We start from the raw sequence: 23964 nt of genomic DNA, 5'->3' as shown, positions 1-23964 counted from the left end.
GTGGCAGAAGGGTGGAACAAAAGTGATAGACCCAGCGGCTGTGAGTGGATCTCACCTTACACGTGTTCCCCATGACATTAATATGACTGCCATTAATCAAGCCAGTGAAACAAATGCGACTTTTACTATCCTGAGATAGCAAAATATTCCTCAGGCCTTGATTCATGGCAGCCATTAATTAATGGCGTGTTGCAAGCCTGAAAAGCACTTTGCTGTCTCACATTTCAGATCCAGTTGTTGTCAGTCTCAGCCTTTAACTGACATGAACTTTGGACATTTTGGTCCGTACATTTTCCGGAGTTTGCCTTTCACATATCAGGGGCCGAGCATGAAGGAGGCAGGACATGATGATAATTCTGCTGCGGAGAGCAGTGTTTTTGTTCGCAGTCATCATCACCACCACCCGCTGTGATTTTCCCATGAAATTTGGGCTCTCTCTGACATTTTTGCCGGGAAGGACTGGCAGGAAAAGCTCTAGAAAATGTGCGGAGCAACAATTGCAGATTGTGTGTTCTCACATACAGCCCCTCCGGAAAATTTCCGGATAATGTCCGGACTTATCTAAAAATTTCATTTTTTTCAGAGGCTTTTTTTTTTTTTGCTAACCAAGTGAAAGTAGGAAAAGAGTAATTTCTTCAATCATGAAACACAAAGTAAGTGAGTGGAGTCATCCCCCCCAACTCACACACACACACACACACACACACGTGTCCCTTTCTTGGTCATAGTACCCTGAGGGCTTAGGGTCAATTTAGTGATATTCGGCTTTGCTTTAACTCGGCTCAGAAGTCCTGCTGCTTCATGAATATCATAATGAACTGCATTCACTTCAGGGCTCTCGCTGGTCGATAGTGATAGGGGACACACATACTCTCATACGCGCACACACACACACAGCTGCGCCGTAGAGTGTCTTCGGCCTTCCTATTGCGTCTTCTTTGTCTCTGTGTGTCTGTCTATTGCACCTTCATGACAGACAAAAGCCTCACGTCCCCTCCTACAGAAGTCACGTGGGGGCAGCGCATGTGATTATATATACTCATGTGGCCATACAGTCTAAATAAGGCAGCAGAAGCAACAGTGATTAATAATAGAGTGTGATAAAAGCAGCTTCAGCTACCGAGCCCTTGGTTAGAAAGGGGGCTCAGAGAGAGCACACAGAATAAAAAAAAGAGAGAGAAATGACAATGTTTACATGGATTGCAAAATCCCATTTTGACGAAGACAATAGAAGCTGCAAACAACATTGTGTGATGGCTTTTAGCTCTGCAGACCCAAGTTGTAATAACTGAGTTGTGGACTATTCCAGGGTAGTGGAGAGAAGAGAAGACGTACGGAGAATAATGGACCCACACTATAAACGTAGAGGATGGACCAAACCGTGTGCTTAGACAGTTTCAATACTTTGCTAGTGATGCTGCCTGACAACAAACGAAACCATCACTGAAAAGTAGACGCTTGTATTCAGTTTGGAAAAAAAAATAAGCATCTATTTGTATTTGTAAGTATGATGACTTTTACATTTAAACTGCAAATACAAACTAAAATATACAGATTTCCCACCAAAATGTCCAAACTTAAATGCCAAAATCAACAAACTAATTCGAAAATCAAAATCTGTTCCTCCTCCTCCCCTCAAAAAAGCAAACAACACACGGATAGCACCGGAGTTTGTGAAAATTTGATAATGTGACATTCATATGTTTGAGCTTTGTTTTGCCCAAACATACAAAACAAGTGTTTTGAACTCAACCCAGTTTAAAGAGTGCTTTGAATGTGAAAAGATGGCTTAAAACACGTGCACATGGGCAACTGGACTGCGTATACATATATATATATATATATATATATATATATATATATATATATATACACACATATCCAAATTGATATGGTCTTAGCCTCACATGCTTTGAAGTTATCTGCGCCCCTCCATGTGTGTCTCTACAGTAAAGAGAGCAGAGGTAAAAGACTCTCAAGAGGAGAGTTTGGCAGGCTTAAATGCTGGTTAGGCCGGCTGAGCTAATTAGCCCAGATTTTGCTCAACCTGATTCAGACAAGGAGGAAAGCTTGGGATTACTGAGACAAGCAGTGTGTGTGTGTGTGTGTGTGTGTGTGTGTGTGTGTGTGTGTGTGTGTGTGTGTGTGTGTGTGTGTGTGTGTGTGTGTGTGTGTGTGTGTGTGTGTGTGTGTGTGTGTGTGTGTGTGTGTGTGTGTGTGTGTGTGCGTGTGTCTATGCCATTAAAATTGTGTCAGGATGTTGAAACTGTTAATCAGGGAGGGGGTTGTTACACTGTGTTCCACAGCAAGTATTAGGACTGGTTTATGCGAGTGAGATAACTGGCTCCCCCTCACCCTTCTTGGGATGAAAAGGAGCTTAATGTACGGAACCCGGCCCGGGAAACCACTCTCCTTCGGGAAGCTGAGTCACTGTGACCTCTTGACCTCAACACCCTCCGTCCTCCTTTAGCCGTCCCTCATCTGCCATTTGTCACTCCCATCTTACTCCAACAACACTTCCTCCCGTGACATCTTTCTCATGCAGCTCATGACATGAACATGTTTCCCATCCTGTTGCCTGATCGCAGGGTGACATTGTAAAAGGAAGACCCATAATTCTGCTAATGGGATTTGTTGACAGGACAGTGTGACAGTGTTTGTTCTGTAGAGCGTGATGTTTTTTAGTTTTCTGTCTGTGGTTGCATTGTTGACACTAATGCCACAGTGGGTGCCAAACGAATTTATCGTGAGCTAACATACTCATTGCAGTTGAAGGGTTTGTTAATTATTCAGTTATGTGGGGAGGCAGTCGTAGGCTGGACAACTGGACACAGTCAAAAGTGTGAACAAGCCTGTAAAAATCTTGGACACATGGCGCAGATCGAATCCGAGGCGTGTCGATGTGTCCTGCTCCTCCCCTCGCCTCGTCCCTGATGTTCACAGGAGGTGTGAGGCAACATGTCATACTGAGAGCTGTCAGTCCCCATGACACTTGCACACAAACGTTCTATTGAGATTCAAATTGGGTTGTTTTTTTCTTAAAGAGAAAGAGCCACATACGTACGCCTCACAGCCATGCAGCGTAAGCAGTAAGTGACAGAGCCATCTGATGTTCACAGACTAACGCCTTTCTTCAGACAGGAGTTTAATGTGTTAAAGAAAGACAGGGTGGATTACAATGTCACGTCTGTGGCTTTTTGCCTCATGTGTATCTGTCAATGTGATTAAATCTACTTACTAGTGCTCCAATTGAGAAAGATCACAGCAGTCTTTGATCTGGGGCTTAGAAAATACCTGCTTCCCACCTGCTTATTTCCTTAAACCTTTCTCTCCGTTCTCTGTGTTGGTTTCTGGGTATTAATCAGTTAATACAGCACTTCTCAGCGGCTGTTGTTTCAGCCTGCAGTGCACAACTCTTGCTGTGTCAGTATAATGCACAGGATTGCTGTGTGTGTGTGTTTCGTAATCCATTAATTGCCCCCTTGCAGCCCCCAGATAGGCCTGTCTGCCAGTTACTTTCATTAGGGTCTCTCCATTCCTGTTTGATTGGACGAGGAAGCGGCTTGGAGACAACTCATGTCCCATCTCCATCTCCTTGGAACACTCCAAACTACGCCAGAGCTGCTCTTGCAAATACGCTTTGTGTGCAGCTATTCGAACCGACTGCACATACAAAAAATGTATGTATTTTACACATCATATTCTTTGTACGTCTTAAAGATTCGGCTCTTAAAGTCAGCAAGAATTTACAGTCCAGTTTCTCATGTCTGAACAGAGCATTTATTTTTCTGTTTCTGAATGCGGTCCAGTTTGCTCCCCTCGGTCCTCTTTAGAGGTGAGGAGGAGCAGGAGCAGGACGAGTTACTGCCCTTGTTGGGGTTTTTGTGCTGTAGTTACTTAATAAACTCCCGTCCAGGCCGGCTGTATACCCTTCTTTCCAACCCCAGGTTATTTATGAGGCTGGTCTGGAACCTGTCGGCGTTTTTTTTCACGAAAACCAATACTCCGAAGGCCTGTTAGTTATATGATGAGAGACCACACACAGTCTTACAGAAGATATACTAACACACACACACACACACACACGTGAGAACACACTTAGCATTTTACCCCCCTATACATTGGCTTCAAATGATTCTGCAATTTGGTTTGCCCGCCTGCTGCTTCTACCAGCTCCCGCTGTGACACTATTTGATAATACGGACCTGGTGTATTTAGTCTGAGCGTGCACAGCAGTGTTGAGAGCCCTCAACCTTTAGTGCGCTGTAAATTGTTGAAGGTGATCACTGCTTGGCAGACTCTGAGCTCCCTGTGCTCTCTCGTAGCCCTAAACAAATTTGTTTTATAGCTTAAAAAAAATTCACCCCACTGTTGTTCTCCTTGGGGCGGCACCCAAGAAGACGAATCCACTTGCGGGTACAAGTGAACGGAATCATCTGCGTACTCCCGTTTGCATACACAGGCATATTCCATCACCATCTGCATGCACATAAAAAAAAAACGTGATTTAGGACACAAGGCACATGCATATTATCTCTCTTTAGCACTTTGTGTACTGACTGTGCCCCGTGTGCTCTTGGGACCCAGCTGCATCGCAACACACTGCCTTTGTGCGAGAACAGCTGGCTACAAAGTCATTCGGACACACGCATGCGCATGTGGACAACCAGTCACACAGAAGCACGCCTAGTTTTCCATGCACGCAGAGCGGGAACTCTCGCTATTGTCAGGAAACAATTGAATGCATAATGTGTCGGTCGAGGAGAGAGTCCACAGCGCTCCGTCTGTAGGAGCGACATAGGCTGTCGAAGCTCAGTGGAGGTCACCTCGGTGATGGCATCAGCATGTTGGCACCATGACCAGCGCACACAGGCACCTTTTGCCATGTGAGAAGGGCCCCGGGTGTGTGTGTGTCGTCAGCGTGTCCTGGCAATGACCAGACTTGGACTGCTTCGTAACCAAGCTTTGCCGTCGTAAAAAGGGCAAACGCAAACACTCCACCCGTTACTGTTTCTCCCCCCTCCCTTCCTCTCTGTCTTCCATGACCAGTACCAAACCAGTTCCCTTCACTCTTGTTGTGCCCTGGCAGCACAGCAGCAGCTGGAATCTGAAACACTGTCGGGATGTTGTTCGCTGAATTGGATCTTTGTTTTTGAGTGGGTAGGGGTTGGTTTGGGATTGTTGTCCGTCTTTCCCTAATCTGATTCTCTTAACCGCTTTACTCCATTTGCCCATATTCAATCCATATTTGTATCTTCATTTTCACATTATTATTTGCTCTGCTCTAACCGCCCCTGAGCAAATTCTGCTATTGACTTTTTTTCTCTCTCGTCACTCATCACTTACCCTTTCTTGCACTCTCAACTGCTCCCTCCATCCACAACTGCAGCCGTGCACTGGGTGTGGGAAAGTAGCGGAAGAGGGTGGAGAGGAAGGCGAGGCGCATAGTTGTGGCCGGCTAATTGAAAGCCAGCAGTTTGTCCGGTGAAGTCCCAGTGTGAGGGAGTGGTCAGGAATTTGCCAGTCTTGGTTATGTGCGTGTATGTGAAATGGAGACAGAGCACATTTGAGTCAGTCCTCATGTCCGGGGCCTAGAAGATTAAACCGACTGTTCCTGTTCTTTGGAGCTTGTGTGTTGTCTGCTTTTGTGCTTTATGAAAGAGGGGACCTGAGTGTGTTTCATTTCCTCTGTTGTTGATCTCAACGTTTGTCTTCTTGCTTCTTGTTTTTTCATCAGCCTCTTGTGTCTTGTCCTTTAAATAAAGAAAGAAAACAACATCATTTTTTAGGTGGTTTTGTTGTATAGTGGCTAGAAAAAACAAGGGTGCAGGATCTATCCCACTGTCAGCAATCCTTTTCATGACCTCTGACCCCCCTTACAGAGGAAGAAATGCAGAGGGACAATTCATCTACTGCTATCAGTATTGATGATAATTGTCTGTTGTTGAGTATGTGCACATTTCAGATGTGCAGCAGAATGTTGTGCTCATGCTAATGCTAGAGTAAAACCCAATAAGACAAGTCTCTATACTTATATGATCAAAAATATTTTTTTTAAATCCTGTTTGTGTGAACACGTCTGACTCGGACAATCTCCTGCTGCGTTAGTCATCCACTCGAAACCACCAATGTAATAATAACAATAATAATACATGTCATCCTCTGTGGACCATGGAAATCTGTACTGATTTTAATATATATTCAACTAATAATAATACAATTTTCGGTAAGGACCAAAGCGGTGGACCGACTGACAGAGTGACTGACTTGCAATACTTATAGCCATGCTGCTAGCATAGATAAATGTAATTTGGTCACTAATTTAAACACACTTTAGTCGTGATTATTCCTCCTCCTCCTCATACTGTATATGGGACTTTCATTCCCAGGCAGGCCGAATGAGCTCAGTAATGCTGCGCAAAGCAGACTGTATGTGTTTCTCGATGCTCACTGTGTGTTAAACCTCACCCGATGGAATAGCCCCATGCTGTAACAGCAGCCGACTGGTCTGGTTGGGGATAGAGGTCACAGGTCACGGGGTCAGTGATCCGAACAGTAAAGCCTACTCATGCAGAACAACACATCGTAAACAAACCATTTACACACCATCTGCGGTGGCGTCAAATCCCCAACCACGGCATTTGTTTGTGTGTGTGTGTGTGTGTGTGTGTGTGTGTGTGTGTGTTGTGTGTGTGTGTGTTGTGTGTCAGTGTCGCTGGGATTACACCCGCAGTCTCACAAGTGAGGATCAAAACACACGGCCAGACGGGGATAGAGAGGTGACAGAGGAAGTGACCATCTGGTATCAGCATTAGATTTCTGAACCTGCTGAAAGGTTACGTTGGCATTATGCATCCACCACGTGCGTCATGCAGTGATATTGTCGAGGTTTGCTGAAACATTTATCGGTAACCCAAGAGAGCTATTACATGAATACTTGTTTTTTATTTCATTCTTTTGGCAGAGTCCAAAATGACCTAGATTTTCAAACACACAATGTGTGCAATTTGGGTGTTGCAAGTTGTATGTTTTTAGCATTTGGTGCAGCCTTCATTTTTGTCTCCATTTGTTGTGAGCTTTTTCTTCTCTCCGTCTTATTTCCACGCCTGCTCATTTACACAGCTTTGTGCTTCATTACCTTGGGAGCAGATTTGCTCATATTAGATTAGATTAGATAGATTAGATTCAACTTTATGTCATTTGGCAGAGTACAAATACAGAACCAATGAAATGCAGTTGACATCCAACCAGAAGTGCAAAAGAAGCATTAAATACCAAAGTGCAGGGTTACAGTGACAGATAAGGAGTATAGAGGGTTATGTACAGAGAGTAAAAAATAAATAAATTATATATATATATATATATATATATATATATATATATATATATATATATATATATATATATATATATATGTGTGTGTGTGTGTGTGTGTGTGTGTATATATATATATATATATGTATGTGTGTGTGTGTGTATATTGCACAGGTTTTTGGACATATTATGGTATATACTGTAAGAATATAAATATATAACTATATATTTTGAAGCAGTGCAAGAGCATTGGTGAAGCAGTTCAGGAGTAAATGTAAACAGGTAAACAGTGCAGAAGTAAAAAGTAACAGGTAATAAGTAAACAGCTACAGTGCAGATGCTAAACAGGAGGTGGGGGATTGTTCAGTAGTAGTGTTACAGCCTCTGTAAAGAAGCAACCACCGCCTCTCAGTTTTGTAAATGCCACTTCCCCTTTGCCACCACTTCTTTCTGTTTATTTTTCCCCTATCAATTTTTTCGTACTCTCTCACAAACCCAACAACTCGATCTCCCTCGCTCTCGCTTTTTTCTCCCGCGTCATCCCTCCCTCCTTGTGCCCCCATCCTATGCGCTGCTTGACATTCAGTGCCTTCTCTTTTCTTCCCACTCGCAGTTCCCATTACCATCTCTTTTTTTCTCTCCGCTCAACTGCCTCTCTCACTCCATCCAGACCTTTCACCCTGTCAACCCACGTTTTCTCCTTTTCGCCTCTTTCTCTCCCTCATCTCTATTCTTTTACTCAAGTCCCCCCCCCCCCCCCCCCCCCCCCCCCCGTTGTCTTTGACAGCACCACCTCCCCTCTGTGTTGCTGCTTAATACCCAAAATGCACTGCTTCCCCGTCGCCTGCGCACCCTTCCTTCACCCTCTATGTCGGGCTGCTGTTCGCGCTGCCGCTGTCACGGGCGGTCAGCGTCTGTGGCACTGCCGACTGGTCCAACACCTGCCACTCTGAAGGCACCATCTGTGGGAACCACGGCGACAACATGTGTGTTTGTGGGGTTGCGTTTTCTGTGTGTGTCTGTGAGCAAAAGTCAATTTCAAAAATGAGTTTGTCATCCGCTCTAGATTGTTGGCCTACGTGTCGTTGCGTCCATGTAAACCTGTGTGGTTCGCTGCTCTCTTAACTGTCGGTGAGTGTTCATGTCAGGTTGTTGGACACAGACAGATGCACAGATTAGAGTTGGATCTAGGCAGCTTGTCTTCTATTCTGAGATCCCCAGAAGAAGAATCTTGTTAATTTAGCTGCTATAAATACTGGACCTCCTCCCAGCCAGTCACTCTGAGACCCGCTGCGTGGAAGTGGACTGAGGTGACAGCTCCTTTTCTCTGTGTGCATATACGAGGCGTTCCTACGAAGTTGACTTGCCAACCTCAGGCTTTAAGTGTTGTTTGTTGTATGTGGACATAGTCTGAGCTTATTTCTGTCTTTATCCTCATTTCTTTCTTTTTTAATGCTTTAGATGGTTCTGAAACGATAATATATCTCTTTTATTTTAAAGAAACCAAAAACCGATTCTTTGACTCTCTGGTAAATTGACATATTTCTCTTATGATGATCAAATCTCATAGACAAACAACTACAGAACTGAATTCTCCACTTGTACCTCGCAGCCAGTCTGTGTTTATACTGTTGCTGTAATATCTTTCCTCTGCTGTGAAGAGTGACAGTCAGCGAAAGTGTTTGTTTAATGTCGGCATTATTTGCATAGCTACACTGTGTTCAACAGCGACTCTGATCGTTATCATTCTATCAGTATAAATATATTCAATCACGCCGCGTCTAATTATTCTTCACTCCAGCAGATTTTCGGGGGAGATACCCGGCTCCTAATCCCCTCTATGTCATACCATGTTATTGTAGGGGGTCGTACAGTAATGCATGTCAGATTTTTACTGACTACGTTATAATGTTTTCGTGGTTTGATGGTTGATAGACTAGAATAGTTGGATCTCACGCGGTGATTTACAGCTGTTATTGTAGCTTTCACCACCATGCAGGATTAGTGTGGTTGTATCCTGAGGAGCAAGTTAGTTTTTCCAATAGACTGGTAAATCGAGAATTACATGAAACCTCATTTTGTACTGCGCTGTGTCCAAGCATCAAAATGTGGACTTTAACGTCCAAACCACATCCATTCCTCTGCCACTTGTTCATGCTCGTGGTAGACGCAGGTAGAAAGGAGAAGTAAAAAAAACAAAAAAAACCTTTTGGGGACAGTGAAGTAGAACGGATGGAGTGTGAGTAAAAGGCGGAGAAAAATGAGCAGTGAAAGAATAAAAGCTTGAATCAAAAAGAATAAAAAATTCATAAGAATTGGGCAGAGAGAGAGAGCAAGGGGGGAAATGAGAAAATGCCGGAGTAGAGGAGGGGAAGGTGCATTTATCAGGCAGAGAGAGTGGTGTGGGAAAAGAAGAGCAACAAGAGCATTAGAGATTATTTGTGGGAAGAGGGAGTGTAAGCTTGCAAATGTATCACTGAAGAGGATGGGCAGACACACACACACACACACACACACACACACACACACACACACACACACACACACACACACATTCACAAACTCCAGCAGTCAGTCAGGTGTTGCCCACCATTTGTTCACTCATTCAGTCATTTTTTGATTAACCAGACATTGACATTATGATCAGTTTTCCCCAGGATTGAAACAATTGATGTGTGCAGTGATTTCTACGTGATTCAAAGGTGTTTCCTGCAAAACAGCACAGGCACTAACCTGGCTCTACTTTTGCTGAGTCGTTGTTTGATTCCGGGATCCCTCTCTCTCCTCCCTCTCACTGCATATGTTTGTTCTTCACCTTCACCGTCTACGGTTTTAAGTTCATGCATACTGTATTTTGTGCTGCTGACAGAGTGAAGAGGGGCTCAGATGTTTGTTTAAACCTCTGGACAGCATCACCAGAGACAGAACCAGAACCTTGACTGTCTGCATGTGTTTAGGTGTGTGTGTGAGTGTGTGTGTATTCCTGCATAAGTGTACAGACAGGATGGCTTTCTTGGCCTAGATAAACCAGTTCAAATTTTCTTTGATAATATTTTTTTTTACTTCGAGAAAACTGCTTGAGGAAACGGACAGTGGCTAGAAATGTAGAGATTCTGGGGCTCAGTCTTGGCTACAGATGTTCAGTGTTTGACAGGTTCATTCTTTATTCTCTAACCAGAAATATGCTTCTCCCCTGTGTGTGTGTGTGTGTGTGTGTGTGTGTGTGTGTGTGTGTGTGTGTGTGTGTGTGTGTGTGTGTGTGTGTGTGTGTGTGTGTGTGTGTGTGTGGTGAATAGGTTTGCACTAAATGATTCAGCATGTACGTGTCTGCTCAGTGGGGGGTGGGCTCGTTGGTGAGAGGGCAAAAGGCCATGTGTCTGTGCCAAATCTCACAAACCAATGAACACGGACTCCAGAATGATTTCAGAAAAACACCTAAAAAATGCATCCACACGGGGCCTGTAATCTACTGCAGACTTACACTCTCTCGTTGTCTCCTCTGGTTTTCACAAGGCCTTCATTCGTATATCTTATCAACCTCACTCTCAATGTACCTCTTGTACCACTTCTGGCATTTCTCTAATAACTTCCTTCAGTGTGTCATTATCGGTCATTTAAGCACCGTTTCCCCCCAAAGTCTGACTCCCCATCCCCTGTCAACCTTTATGATCCCTTGTCCTTGTAGGACAGCGACATCCAGAAGAAGATTGACCATGAGATCCGGATGCGTGATGGAGCCTGCAAGCTGCTGGCTGCCTGCTCCCAGAGGGACCAGGCGCTGGAGGCAGCAAAGAGCCTGCAGACCTGCAGCACACGTATCATGGCCTACATGTCGGAGCTGCAGAGGATGAAGGAGGCTCAGGTCATGCAGAAGGTCACGCGGAGGTCGTCGGACGCGGGGCCGATGGACGACAGACTCCCATGCAAAGGAAAAGTGGCCATCTCAGGCAAGTTACTACTAAAAATATGTATCTGTGTAAAGTAGATGACTAGAGGAAGGCGGGGGGGGGGGGAGACTCTTTGGTTTTACTTTAATGCAGTCTAATAGGGAATGTACCATTCCCTCTTGCAGATGCTGCCCCTCGCAATATGAGAGAGGGCAGTCAAATGATTAATCATGAAGTAACTGTGTATCACAGACGCACTGCAGACAAAATTCACAGAAGACATGAGCAAGACAATAGGGACTATATGTTTTATTTGTGTTTAGAAAAGGATGAGAAATTTAAGAAATTTAAGAAATTAATATTATTGAGTTGGAAGACTGTGAGTTTGCGTGCGTGCGTGTGAGTAGAAGTTGCTTTGGTCTCTGCTACTTGTCTGATATCCAGCTGGATACATGCACACACATACACACAGACACACACACGTTCAGTAATGGTTATTTTAGCCAGTAATTATTGGGGCAATTACATTTTTTGTGGTCTAATCCATTGTCTGTTGTCACTACAGATCTCCGTATCCCTCTCATGTGGAAAGACACCGAGTACTTCAAGAACAAAGGAGGTGAGGAACCACCTCTGTGTGCATGTGGAGAAATTCACTGATGGCTTATTAATGTTTTATGTCTGTTGATTTTTATTAATGATTTTCCTCTCAGGGAGGTTGTATGTTGCTCTGCACTGTAACGAAAGGGCAGATTCGAAACATGTTGAATTGGCACGAAAGCTTTGTGAACTTCTTGGCGTCAGTGTGGGATTCCTCCTGACTATGGGTCAAAAATTGACCTTTTCATCATTGGCTTAAGGATGAAACCCATATTTTGAAATGTTCTGACCCAAGAGACTCCCACTGTGCAAACTGGCCAGAGTATATTTTTCCACTCTGTTCTAGGCCCATGGCACAGTTCCTTTTGTTGATCATTACAATGTTTTGCAGCTTCCCACTCAGATATCTCTGTATTTTACAGGATCAGATTTTTTTTTTGGTGGGGGGGCAGTATAAGATACTCCTTGGCAGCACAACCTGACCCACTGTTCAGTCTTGTTGGCTGTACCTCTTGGCTCTGAGAAGTAGCAGTACCCAGGTGCTGAACTGGGTCACAGCAGAGCAGAGAACACTGGAAGACAAATGAAATCTTTAATTCGAAACATTTAAGTCTATTGTCCGATGGAATATTACTGTGTGAACCAGGTCGTATTTGAATGGTTTTTTTTGTGGCATTGCAGAATTCAATGATGCACTGATAATGTTACAATGGTAAATCTTTATATTGACCATTTCCTACCCCACCCCCTCCTGATGGAGTCGATGTGGGTTAACCTCCGCGCCGCCATTATCTCCGAGCTCATTCTCTCCCCTGGCAACTTGAATGGAATTAATCTGCATGGCCTGTGCATGTAAATGACCTCAAGAGACAGGTAGGAGACTCTTAACAAAGCTAAATGAGGCTCTTAGTCAAGGTCATTAAGCACACCGAGACATAAACCAAGCCCAGGAGGCAAGGAGGAGTGAAACATGTTCATCTCTCGTGTGTCCCATAATATTTTAGGCAGCGTTGAGCTCATTCTTGAAATAATATGTTTGAATATTAAGCGTCAAAGTGCCGTCGACGGGGAAGAACATAAGCAGGAGCAGACCACCTTTCTTAAGAGCATTGGGGGAAAAAAGGATCGCCTGAATTCAGTTGTACAATAGAAGAAGGGAAACCCAACGGAGGGAAGATAGGGGACCATCCGGGGCCATATTGTTTATATTACAACAATGAAACCCAAGCTGTTGTCCTCATATAATGGATGTGATGTTGTTGTGCTCAGCGGCTTCACAATGCATTTGTATTCCCTGAGTGTTTATATGCATTGCATATAGAAAGCAAGGTTTGTCGTTACCTAGCTCTTATTGGCTACTGCAACATTGCAGACCATTGTGCTTTAGTTTCAGCCCCAAAAACCAACAACCCTACAACACTTAGCGGGGCAGGCAATTATGACTGCTGACCTGAAACTAACCGCAGTAGAAGCTCTTGTCGGCCAGTTGGAGGAGATTTAATCGCTCAGGTCATAGGCCGTCTGTAGCCTCAGGTCCCGGCACTTTGTTAGAACAGTTACATAAACCTTGAAGGCTGCAGGGGATGCTGTTATGCGGCCGAAAATGAAACGATGCAAATGAATGAACGCTGCTGAGATGTCTCGAGTTTTTTTTAATCTCTTTTGTTCTGCCTTTCCACTTTTTTTCCTTTTGTAGAGCTTCATCGGTGTGCTGTGTTCTGCCTGCTGCAGTTGGGAGGAGAGATCTTTGACACGGACATGGTGATAGTGGACCGGACACTCACTGATATTTGCTTTGACAATGCCATTGTGTTGTAAGTCAAAGAGCCTCTTACACTTACATACTCACAAAAAAGACTCGCATACATCCTCTGAGAAACTTGACACCGATAGTCGCGTTTATCGCATGTGTGTGACCCCCTTTCACAGTAGTGAAGCCAGCCCAGGTTTTGAGCTGCGTGTTGAACTGTACAGCTGCTGCTCGGAGGACGACTACTCAGCAGGGAGCACGCCGAGGAAACTGGCCAGTAAGCTGAGCTCCTCCCTGGGCCGATCAGCCGGCAAGAAGCTCCGGGCAGCCATGGAGCCCGGACCGTGCAGTCCTGTCAGCAACGGGGGGGCGTCCCCTCTCCTGCTGCCAGTTCCCTCTGTGCCGTGAGTTTGCTTCTATATGTTAGCTAGTTTACAATTCATTCCAGAATGGAGGGAAAAATACGGAGAAAAATTAGGGATACTGAACTGTGTTTTTCCCTGTGAGCATGCATACACCAAAGTGATTCCTCTCCCTCCTCTTCTGTGTCGACAGAGGCCCTAAGTACCACCTCTTAGCTCATACCACGCTGTCACTGTCACACGTCCAGGACAGCTTTCGCACACACGACCTCACCATCTCAGGCAACGGTGAGTCGTCATCCGCCATCAATCTGTCTCCTCCTCAACATCTTTTTTTCTTCCTCTGCCTAATCAGCCATCTGTCTGATTCTCTCTCCCCCCCCCCCCATCACTCATCACTGTCTCGCTTCTCCTCTTTGCCTTCTAATCATTTCCTTTAAACCAGTGAATTGTGTCGTCCCCCCCCCCCCCACTATCTTTTCCCCCCTCTGTCTTCATGTTCTCTGACAGACAGCCATTTTCAAGGTCACAGTAAAAGGGGCTGTGCTAGTAAGGGTGACTGTTGTGTAAAGCTGTAATGATGTGGGGCTAACAAGGGCCCAGACCCCTCAGACAGACAGGCCACTAGTGTTTTATTCATTGGCCCTTCAGCCTGCTGTAAAGTTTCATTGCTGCACTTCATGACCGTCCCTGCAGCTGCCAGTCTTTTACACCCCCGTGCCTTGTTTTGCGTGTAAAAGGGGTCAGTGTGACGCAGAGATGAAGTGTGTGTGTGTCTGTGCATGGATGCAAATGATTATACATGTTTGTGTGTGGATTGTTAATATCATGAGGGGAATATCCCTATTTATTAATGCTGCTGCGCATCCATCTCTCTCCCCTCTCCCCCCGCAGAGGAGTGTTCATACTGGCTGCCCCTCTATGGCAGCATGTGTTGCCGCCTCGCAGCTCAGCCTCACTGTATGACCAAACAGATGATAACTGGATGTTTGAAAGTCAAGGTAAGTCCGCATGTGGTTGCGCGGCAGTGCTGGCAGTCTTCATTTCTGCACCGCCTTCACTCCCTTGCCCTGCTTTTTATGATACCACTTCTCCGTGTGTTTCCTCCCCTGTCTTTTACTGCACGCTGAATTGATCTGTGTTCTGTACCCTGCAGCAGTGTGGTGGTGACCCTCAGAGTTGGACAAAGGTGTACGCCGTTCTGAAAGGAACAAGCCTTTTCTGCTACCACCGGCAAGAAGATGTGGAGGCTAATGTTGAACCCGCCTTCACTATCGCTATCAACAAGGTCAGGAAAGGAATTCGCTTGAAAACAGAGAATCTATCCGAGGTCTCCAGAGATCGATCCAGCCTAACAGAAAACATACAGTTTAGTGTTTTCAGTAACACCTAAGGCATCAGAAACATGGAGTGTAAGGCCTGTGGATTGCTGCCAGTTTGAATCTTAGGACAACTGGTGAGGAAAAAAAAAACTTAAATAAGAAATGAATTCTTCTCTCAGTATCTCCTATCAACATGCCCCCGAGCAAGGCACCTAGCCCTCAGTTGTCACAGTGAAGCCGATCAGATGCCAAGAGTAGAAAAATATGGTTTTGTTGCATAGCTTTGTGGTTGTAACTGTAAATATTCAGCAAATAGAAAAGATAGATAGATATATAGATAGATGTCAGCTCCATAATCATCTTATTTCCTGTCTCTGTGTGTGAGAGTTGATGCCTGTGGGGCTTCTCGTTCTTTCCACGGTGACTCATTCAATCTTTTGTAGCCTTTGACCCTGAGCACACAGCGGACCCAAAGCCAAGTCAGTCAGATCAGATCAGGACTGCATGATCCTTTTGTTAGTCAGCTGTCTGCCTCTCCTAGAGGAGGGAGGCCAGTGTGATGAATGGACGGGTGGAGCAACACTGCCATCTAGTGGTCATAAACATACCTGGACACATTTTGCCGTAGAATTTAGAGGTCTGCACCTATTGTGAACATAATTGCTGAAGGGAAATGGTTTGGAAGAAGAAGACAAATTGGTCGCTTTATTTGTGGGAGGCTTTTTTTTCCAGAGGGATTTAACAATTACAACGGCCTTATTGATCATTTGTTACGGCACACCATTTTGTTCGCGCCCTTCATTCTTGATTGTTGTCATTTTGTAGCAGTTGATTATGTACTCTTTGTCTCTCCCGTGTTCCAGGAGACCAGAATACGCGCGTCAGAGAAAGACCCTCAAAGTAAAGTTCAGAATATTTGTATCAGCAACCAGTACGGAGGTGAGGAGGTCACACACACTCTGACCACAGACAGCCGCGAGGACACACACCGGTGGATGGAGGCCTTTTGGCAACATTTCTATGACATGAGTAAGAACCTCCCCTGTTTTCGCACAGACATTGTGTCACATTCACACGCTGCATGCAGCCACTCACATATGTTATCAAAGCAAATTAAAATGTAATTTATTCTCTTTCTGCTGCTCGGGTGGTTGAAGGTTAATGTGTGTCTCCATTATACAGGCCAGTGGAAGCAGTGCTGTGATGACTTAATGAAAATTGAACTGCCGTCACCAAGGAAACCCGCTCCTGTCACACCAAAACAGGGCTCTCTTTACCACGAAATGGGTGAGACCTCTTCCCCCCTGATTGAAAAACATTTTTGGTCACAGGTTGCAGAAAAAATAGGAGGGCAGACAGGGAAAGAAAGCACTGCGCCCGCACTGCATGTGTCTGTGTGTAGCTTTAATTCCTTGAGTCCGTGTGCATGAGAGATGCTGTCATACTTAAATTTTCCTCTCCGGTATCTCAAACTCACACCCTGCCTTACTTCTCTGTACTGTAGATAGAATGGGTCTTATCTTTGACACGCTGACTTACTCTCTGTCTTCTCTCTCTCTGTTCCTCTCTGTTCTTTTCAAAATTTCCCCGTGTGTCCGTAATCCATCACTCCTTTGGCTTCGTGTCCTTTGTCCTTCTTTATTACTTCCCTGTGTCCTCATACATTATTCACGATCAACTCCACAAAATCCACCACAAAAATTTCGCCATTCATTTTTCACGTTTGGATTAACTTTGTCCTTGGATGAATCTTTTTTTTGTTCTCTCATCATGCCTTAACATTAATTTCCTCAAACTCGCTTATCAATTTCTCTCATTACCATCAAAACACACAAACGGAACTCCACTTGATGCACACTGCCTATCCGCTCCACCCCTTCCCTCTCGCCAAACCTCCCTCTCGGTTTCCCTAACTCCCCTGGCAGCCCCTCTTGCCACACCCTCCTGTGAGGGTCTTCTGCTGCAGGATAACGCTGTGTCTGCTGAGATTCGTGCTCTGCTCTCATCCTATTACAACGACAGGTGAAGTAACAGGAGTAAGGGTCCATGTAAATTATGTTATGGTAAATGCTGCAGTCCCGAGGGGCTGGATTCAGTTAACAATCTACTCTGGATAGAGTTCTGCAGTCTAGGATTTATTTCAAATTCAGCATCAGCTTGAGTTTTTGCATTGCTGTTTGCAAATTCAGCAACACCTTACAAGATGCTGTCCCACCATCATTAATTAAACAACACTGACTGGAAGCCTTTAGATAATTGTCTCCATGACAGTGATGTTGACAATTTGCTATAAGGTCAAACTAGTGAGCAGGCCTCAATTTAAACAGTACAATGATGCGTTTTGCTGCATTTCTCCTGCAGTTATTGAGTCATCTGATGACCTCAGCAGCACTGTGTCAGACATCCTGGCTCGGAGGTTGCAGGAGCTGGAGCTCCGCAGCCAGCTTGGCACCTCTCCCACCTGGATGTCTGTGTTTGAGGAGAACAACCCCAAAGGCGCCGGCCGCCCACATCCCTGTACCTCTCGCCTGTCCGGCCACAGCCCCTGCACCCCTCACCGTCTGCCCCGGAGCCCAGTGAGCCCTCACCGCTGCCAACAGCCGGGTTTGCTGTCCTCAGATGCAAGCCTGGCCTCGGACAGCGACAGCCACTGCAGCACCAGTCCCTGCTCTCACTACCACGGCTGGCCCGAGCGCTCCTCAAACTTCTCTCTCTCGTCATCTTCCCCCTCTCGTCTGAGGCCGCGCACTCTATCGCTGGATGCGAAGCTCAGCACCCTTCGGGGGAGGGGATCCGGAGGAGGGGGGACCTTCCAGTGTCCCTGCCAGCCTCCCCCTTCCCCGCTGCTCGCCCCTATGCCCATCTCCTCTCGCTCGCCTCGGTCACAGCGCAGCACACAGACCACACTCTCCAGCTCCAGCTCCACCTCCAGCAACAGCTCCAGCAACAGTGAGGGCAGCCACAGCCCTGAGTCATCCGAAGGAGTTCCCTTCTCCAGGCCTTCCCCGGCGCGACGCAGCCTCAGGAACCTCCGGGCCAGACTCGATCCTCGCAACTGGCTCCAGAGCCAGGTGTGAACTGGAGGACATTTGATGTTGGCCTAAAGGCAATAGTACTCATTAGATCATGGTTTAACAGGCTTAACGCGTGAACCAACCTCAGGCTATCTGCTAGGCCATATGCACAGCCCTGAGCAGGATAAGCTGCCTCTAGCCTGCCTCCTGGTGGAGGATGGATCACGGAGGACCCTCATGGGGCAAACTGGAATCACTTCTAACACAAAAGGCTGGTGACAATCACCGCAGAGGTCTCTTGGTTTTGACAGGGTTGCCACACTTGTGAAGACGGTCGGAAAAACGAAATGGGAGGAAATCTGCTTGCTTTGAGAAATCATGGTCATTCCAAGTGATCGCCGCTCAAGACTTGCTCTGATAGCCAAGCCACACTGGGCACCTACTCCCTGCAACTGGACAAGGTTTAGTTTTGTCCTCTGCATCAGCCATCCTGGCCACTCAAACATTGCTTCGAGGTCATCCCTATTAATTCACTAGCAGACCGGACGAGTCTTATCGGTATTTTATTAATTAAGGTTTGCGGTGTATTTGCTAGGAAAGCCAGTGAGCATGTGGCAAGATGAAGATAGGGTATAATGCGTCAAGTCTCCACATGTCAACTGTTTCAAATGTGGAGGGAACGGTTGGTGTTTGTTGCCTGTACTGTGATATCTACTTCAGTGTCATTTTTCTAATTATTCACACAACAGATGGAATTTGTGGTTCTCCTAAAATTACTATGCACCATTTTTGTTCTGTTTTTCTTTTTGTGTGTGTTTTTGTTTTTGTTGCATGATTACACTTAACAGTTAAAATGTTGAACTACTTGAGATCATTTCAACAATGATTTTGGTGAAAGCTTAACTCAATACAAGTGCTCATACTTACTGTACTGGTTATTACTGTGATCTCTTCAGGGTAAAAATCTGTGCTCTGGTCTTTTCTTTTACACATTTATCTGCACACTGTTGACAGGCTGTAGTCCCAACTGAGCAACAGATCCCTGCATACATAAATCAAAGTGAAATTACGCAAAGCTTAAGTAGTAAAAAAACAAAAAAGCCATACGTATAATGTGCTACAATGCCTCACGGCAATATTGCAGCAATTGAATAGTGATTCATGCTTATGGATAATCAAATAAAATGTGAAACGTCCATCAGTCCATTGTTTTGCGACACAAAAAACAATTTTTATGGTAATAAACAGAGCAAATAAAAAAAAAGATAAAAGGCAAGTGTTAAGTCACAATACAGTGGTGCGGGCAAAAATGAACTGGTTTACACTGCCAGTATTTTCAAAATGATGCAAGTTGTTGGCATTTAGACAACTCACATCCATTATTTCTCATTACGCGAGAACAGTTGAATCTTGTCAGGGAGTCGGTGTCTCTGTCAGTGCAGTGAAGCCTCTTCTGTCTCTGTTGTTTACTGTAGACTTTGGTAACAGTTTCGCTCTCTGGGAGTCATTTTTACTAAGATCTAAAACTGTCAAATGCTTGGAAAAAAGCATCTGTTACTGTAAATGTTGTTGTTTTTTAAGTTAACAAATAAACCTCTTTGTCTTTTGTTACACTATTGATTTTTGTTATAAATGCAGCTATAATGATACCTGATTATCATAATGTTAACAGATGATGTGCAGATCTTTTAACTGTTCCAAATAGATAACATTGAATGTTATAACCAACCGTGCAAGAGTTTCCCTTGGTGGCAGGCTTTGTGTTCTGCATGTACGCCGTCCGAGAGGGCGAACATAAATGGAGAAATGTGGAAATCCTGTTTAAATAATATAACATTAATTATAATAAATGTTTTATCAACTCAAAAACGCCTTGTTTCTATCATATTTGTATTTGTCTTTTCCACACAAATCTGCTTTTTTAATTTTTTTATTTTGTTAGATGCAAATTTGTCAGTGGTAAAACCTTTTAAATTAAAATCACCTATAACTACACTAATACTTGAGTTGAAATCTGTATGGTCAGGAAAATCTCTCTTCTGTATCACCATTAACACATTTCCCTGCAGTGGGAGAGTTTACCATCAGATCGGATAAGTACTCTGCACTTGGAACATACGATGGATCATATTCAATCCACTTCTGTTCTGCTTCTTGTTCTCCCTCCAGTGACAAATCCCACAGGAGATCATCTCTTATGTGAACAACTGAAGATAAAATTCCATATAGCGGCTGCAGCAGTTTGTGTTGCAGAAGCATGAAGAGAGGCAGGTAGAACAGAGGCTTTATTGTCAAGGTTTCGATAGCAAAGCCGTAGTAGATAAGTAAATACTACAAAGCACTCTAACAAACATAGGAGGTAGTCGACGCTGAGTCTTCACTGAGCATTATAGTATGCATAGAGAAATACTATGGCCATATTGACTCTGTTTCAAATGTCTCAGCGGAAAACCCAAAGCTCCCTGGTTTCTGTTTGTAGTACAGAGTTGTATCATTGTTGTGCTCTTGAAATTAAGCATCTGCTCAATGTATAAAAAAAAAAAATCATAAATCTAATTGTATTCAGACCAACATATACATAATAATCAGTATATAATACAATCACACTAGTAAATACTTTATATTATATGCTTCATGTGATGCGGATTATTGATTTATGTAATCCAATGGGGACATTTTTCACAAAGTTTGGCAATTGCGTGAGCTCCGTTGGATTACATAAGTAACAATGTTACAGACAAACGAGAGTGCACTGTTGCTTCCTCCGGCTCCGTGATCCCCCTCTCATTAGCAGGCACTCCGTGGGTTGGATGCCCGCAGCGCAGCCCCCGCCAGGGTTCTCCAGGCAAATGTGGAGAACTTCGCGGGGCACGTTCCGGCTCTGCTGATATATGAGGACGCAAGCCTGTGGAGCCGCTTGGCACCAAAGGTGTTGTAGTGTCCTGGGAGGACTTGGTCCACCTGTAAAATTAATTTGCCAATTGTCAAACAAATGCTGTACGATACGATAGGCTTGCTGTCGCTGTTGAGAGTAATGGTATCTTAAGTTTAGGTGCAAGACCTTAATGTAAACAAGAGATCTTGCAATACCATTTACCCTTCCTGATACCGATTCCTATACCTGGAACAACCGATACTGACTACCGATCCGATACCAGAGCATTTAAAAGAAATAACCCATACAACGCAACATCACAGCTGTTTGCTACTAACCCTGTATACAAGTAATGCTTGCTATCACTGTTGAATGGCTCAGGTTAAAGCCTTTGAAAAACAGACGCATACAGAGAATGTAGCCCCAGAACTTCTTTTATTATATTACTTTTATTATAAATATTACTATAAATATTTGTTGAAGTGCAGCAACAACTTCCCATCTGGAATTATGAGTACATGGCACATATCTCTGAATTTTGTAAATGTGGGTAAATATTTGTGATTCACATGGAAATTACTTCATCTTTTCCCTTCTTAACATTTTCTAGAAAAACACAGCTGATGGTAAAGTGTAAAAAAAAGTAATTGGCACTGAGGGTGGTGAATTAAAGTCAGCACCTGTACAAATGCTTGGTGGATGCTTCCTGTCAAAAGCACTTGAAAAGCGCCTTATAACTTCAATATATTATTATTATTATTATCATTTCAGGAGCATAACATTTTGCATCATAGCTCAATTGCTGACCGAAGACGGTGGAGGAGCTGAAATAGTCAGGAAATCTCTGGTGTGTTTCAGTGTTACCTGTTCGCTGTCCACCAGCCCCACCAAACGCTCGCAGCTACTGATGTAATCACTGACGCGGCTGTAGGGCAGCCAGTCAATCATGGCGCCGTCATACACCACGTCCCCGCTGAAGAGCATCTTGTTGTCACGGTCGTGGAGGCAGATGCTGCCCCGAGAGTGACCAGGCATGTGGAGCACCGTCAGCTGTCGGTCACCCAGGTTGATGACATCACCTGGACAGGAGATGGGGAGAGTTTTTAATCGTATCTTCACTGTCAAACAAAACAACATTGCTTGTATCTAAAAAGCGCCACATGCTTCCCATTCACAGATTCAGATCTTTATATCATTCTTTAAATCCTAGTTTATCATGGACTTGGTCCGGACTGGGAATGATTCGCACAGTGTGACACATGGCTGAAACTGATGGCGCGGGCAATGAGATATTTTAACTGCACTGCAGCAGTGGCTCTGACACAGCAGAACAAGTCGCTGTATTGACCGATGGTGCAGGAATTACACAGTATAAGAATACTAAAGAGGTCACGTTTTGGTGCAAACTCAACAAAATTGAGCTGCTCATCCCAAATGCAGCATCCTTGATGAAATAAGCTTTGTGCAACAACTCACCTGAACTGAATGAAAAAGGTGGCAGACTGTGAGTTTAATCTTTCTGTGATTGATTCGATTAGCATGTCCAAATGACATGATGGGTAACGGACAAATCAGTGCTCTGGGGTTATTAATACTCTATCGGATGCTTTCCGTTCTGTACGCGTGTGGCCAGTCTTTGCATTCTCCTTTTCTTTCTCTCTTTGATGTAACAGAATCCATCCGTCATCTGCACACTGGCTTAAAATAGAACTGCTTTGCAAGTATAGTTAACAAAGGCACAAATTGCTGCCCCCCCGCCCCCCCAACTAAAAACAGGTCAACCTTGCTAGGATTGCCCAACCCTCTCTGCACTCTTTACATAGGCCATCTCATCTTATATAATAAGACAACTAAACCTGTATAAGTACTGCCCATCACTTAAATTCAATAAAATACATCCAACATCCTTTGTACACCATCTGCCTAGCACTCTATCTCTGTAAGTGTATGTATGTGTGTGTGTGTGTGTGTGTGTGTGTGTGTGTGTGTGTGTTCATTTAGCAAGTCATTTTTGGTCATCTGCCAAATGTCTTGTGCGGTGAGAGCCTCCTGTGGGGATGGGAAGCATTATGTGCACACTGGGCAGACTGCAGCGAGGCGCGACCATTACATCTCGCGTGGTATCTTTCATGACCAGGATGCTAATCACGTTCGATCACAGACCCAGGACCCTGCCATAGATCGCCTGTACCTACCCTCCTGCAGGATGTGCGTGGCCTGCACAGCCTTCACCTTGTAGTGCCTGGCCCTCCACCCTGGAGAGGGAGCCTCGACTATCTCCCGGTCGCTGAGCCAGGTGACCGTCTCGAAGTTGTCTCCGTTGGCCAGGGCATCGACCTCGGCGCTGTGGACGCCCACCTGTTGGAACTGATGCAGGCCGCCCGAGTGGTCGAAGTGGGCGTGGGTGGCGATGGCCAGCAGCGGGTTCTTCCTCTGCGGGTCTTTGCCCAGCAGCCCCTTGGCGTCGATGTATTCAGGCAGGCTCCTCAAGCCCAGGCCGGTGTCGACGACCACGTCCTGGTGCGAGCCGCGGAGCAGCCAGATGTTGGCCCGGTTCTCCGACTGGAAGAAACGCTCCTGGATCCAGAAGAGTCCGTCTCCGAGCGATTTGTGGGCGTACCAGTCGGCCGCAGACATCCCAGGTCATGCGCTTCGTCGAAGTAAGCCGGTGTGTGTGTGTGTGTGTGTGTGTGCGTGGGTCGATGTGCTGACAGGTGAAATTCGCGGGCGGTGAGCGCTAACTAGCCTCTTTAGCTCGATGTGCTGTGTTTTCATTGGGGTTACGGTGACGCTGGTCGCTGGCACACCCTTGTGGAAGGAGTGCGCGCTCATTGGGCGAA

General features: G+C 45.1%; 2 protein-coding genes across 7 annotated transcripts in view; one reads left to right on the top strand and one right to left on the bottom strand.

The window, feature by feature from the left end:
- The window catches only part of rtkna (rhotekin a), a 55777-nt gene extending 35659 nt beyond the window's left edge, over nt 1–20118 (top strand). For 5 of the 6 annotated variants that reach the window (XM_035638943.2, XM_035638947.2, XM_035638946.2 and 2 more), the window contains exons 2-11: nt 11000–11261; nt 11767–11820; nt 13498–13615; nt 13731–13955; nt 14107–14201; nt 14808–14914; nt 15070–15201; nt 16099–16264; nt 16418–16522; nt 17597–20118. In XM_035638943.2, the coding sequence (XP_035494836.1) occupies nt 11000–11261; nt 11767–11820; nt 13498–13615; nt 13731–13955; nt 14107–14201; nt 14808–14914; nt 15070–15201; nt 16099–16264; nt 16418–16522; nt 17597–18312 (1980 nt within the window). In that variant the 3' untranslated portion in view covers nt 18313–20118. Of the gene's footprint in view, nt 1–10999; nt 11262–11766; nt 11821–13497; nt 13616–13730; nt 13956–14106; nt 14202–14807; nt 14915–15069; nt 15202–16098; nt 16265–16417; nt 16523–17160; nt 17258–17596 lie in introns of all 6 variants that reach the window. The other variant, XM_035638949.2, reaches the window with a different exon arrangement.
- A 403-nt stretch (nt 20119–20521) lies between these two features.
- On the bottom strand, nt 20522–23928 carry mblac2 (metallo-beta-lactamase domain containing 2). The gene is made up of 3 exons (XM_035638954.2): nt 23320–23928; nt 21989–22203; nt 20522–21210 (listed from the first exon to the last, which is right to left on the bottom strand). Exons 1-3 carry the CDS (start codon nt 23759–23761, stop codon nt 21037–21039), a joined length of 831 nt encoding a protein of 276 aa, XP_035494847.1. The 5' UTR covers nt 23762–23928; the 3' UTR covers nt 20522–21036.
- Nucleotides 23929–23964: the final 36 nt, after the last annotated feature.

This window comes from Scophthalmus maximus, chromosome 19, assembly GCF_022379125.1.
Source record: "Scophthalmus maximus strain ysfricsl-2021 chromosome 19, ASM2237912v1, whole genome shotgun sequence".
In the NCBI taxonomy this organism is placed as follows: Eukaryota; Metazoa; Chordata; class Actinopteri; order Pleuronectiformes; family Scophthalmidae; genus Scophthalmus; species Scophthalmus maximus.
This window is presented reverse-complemented; position numbering and strand designations above follow the sequence as displayed.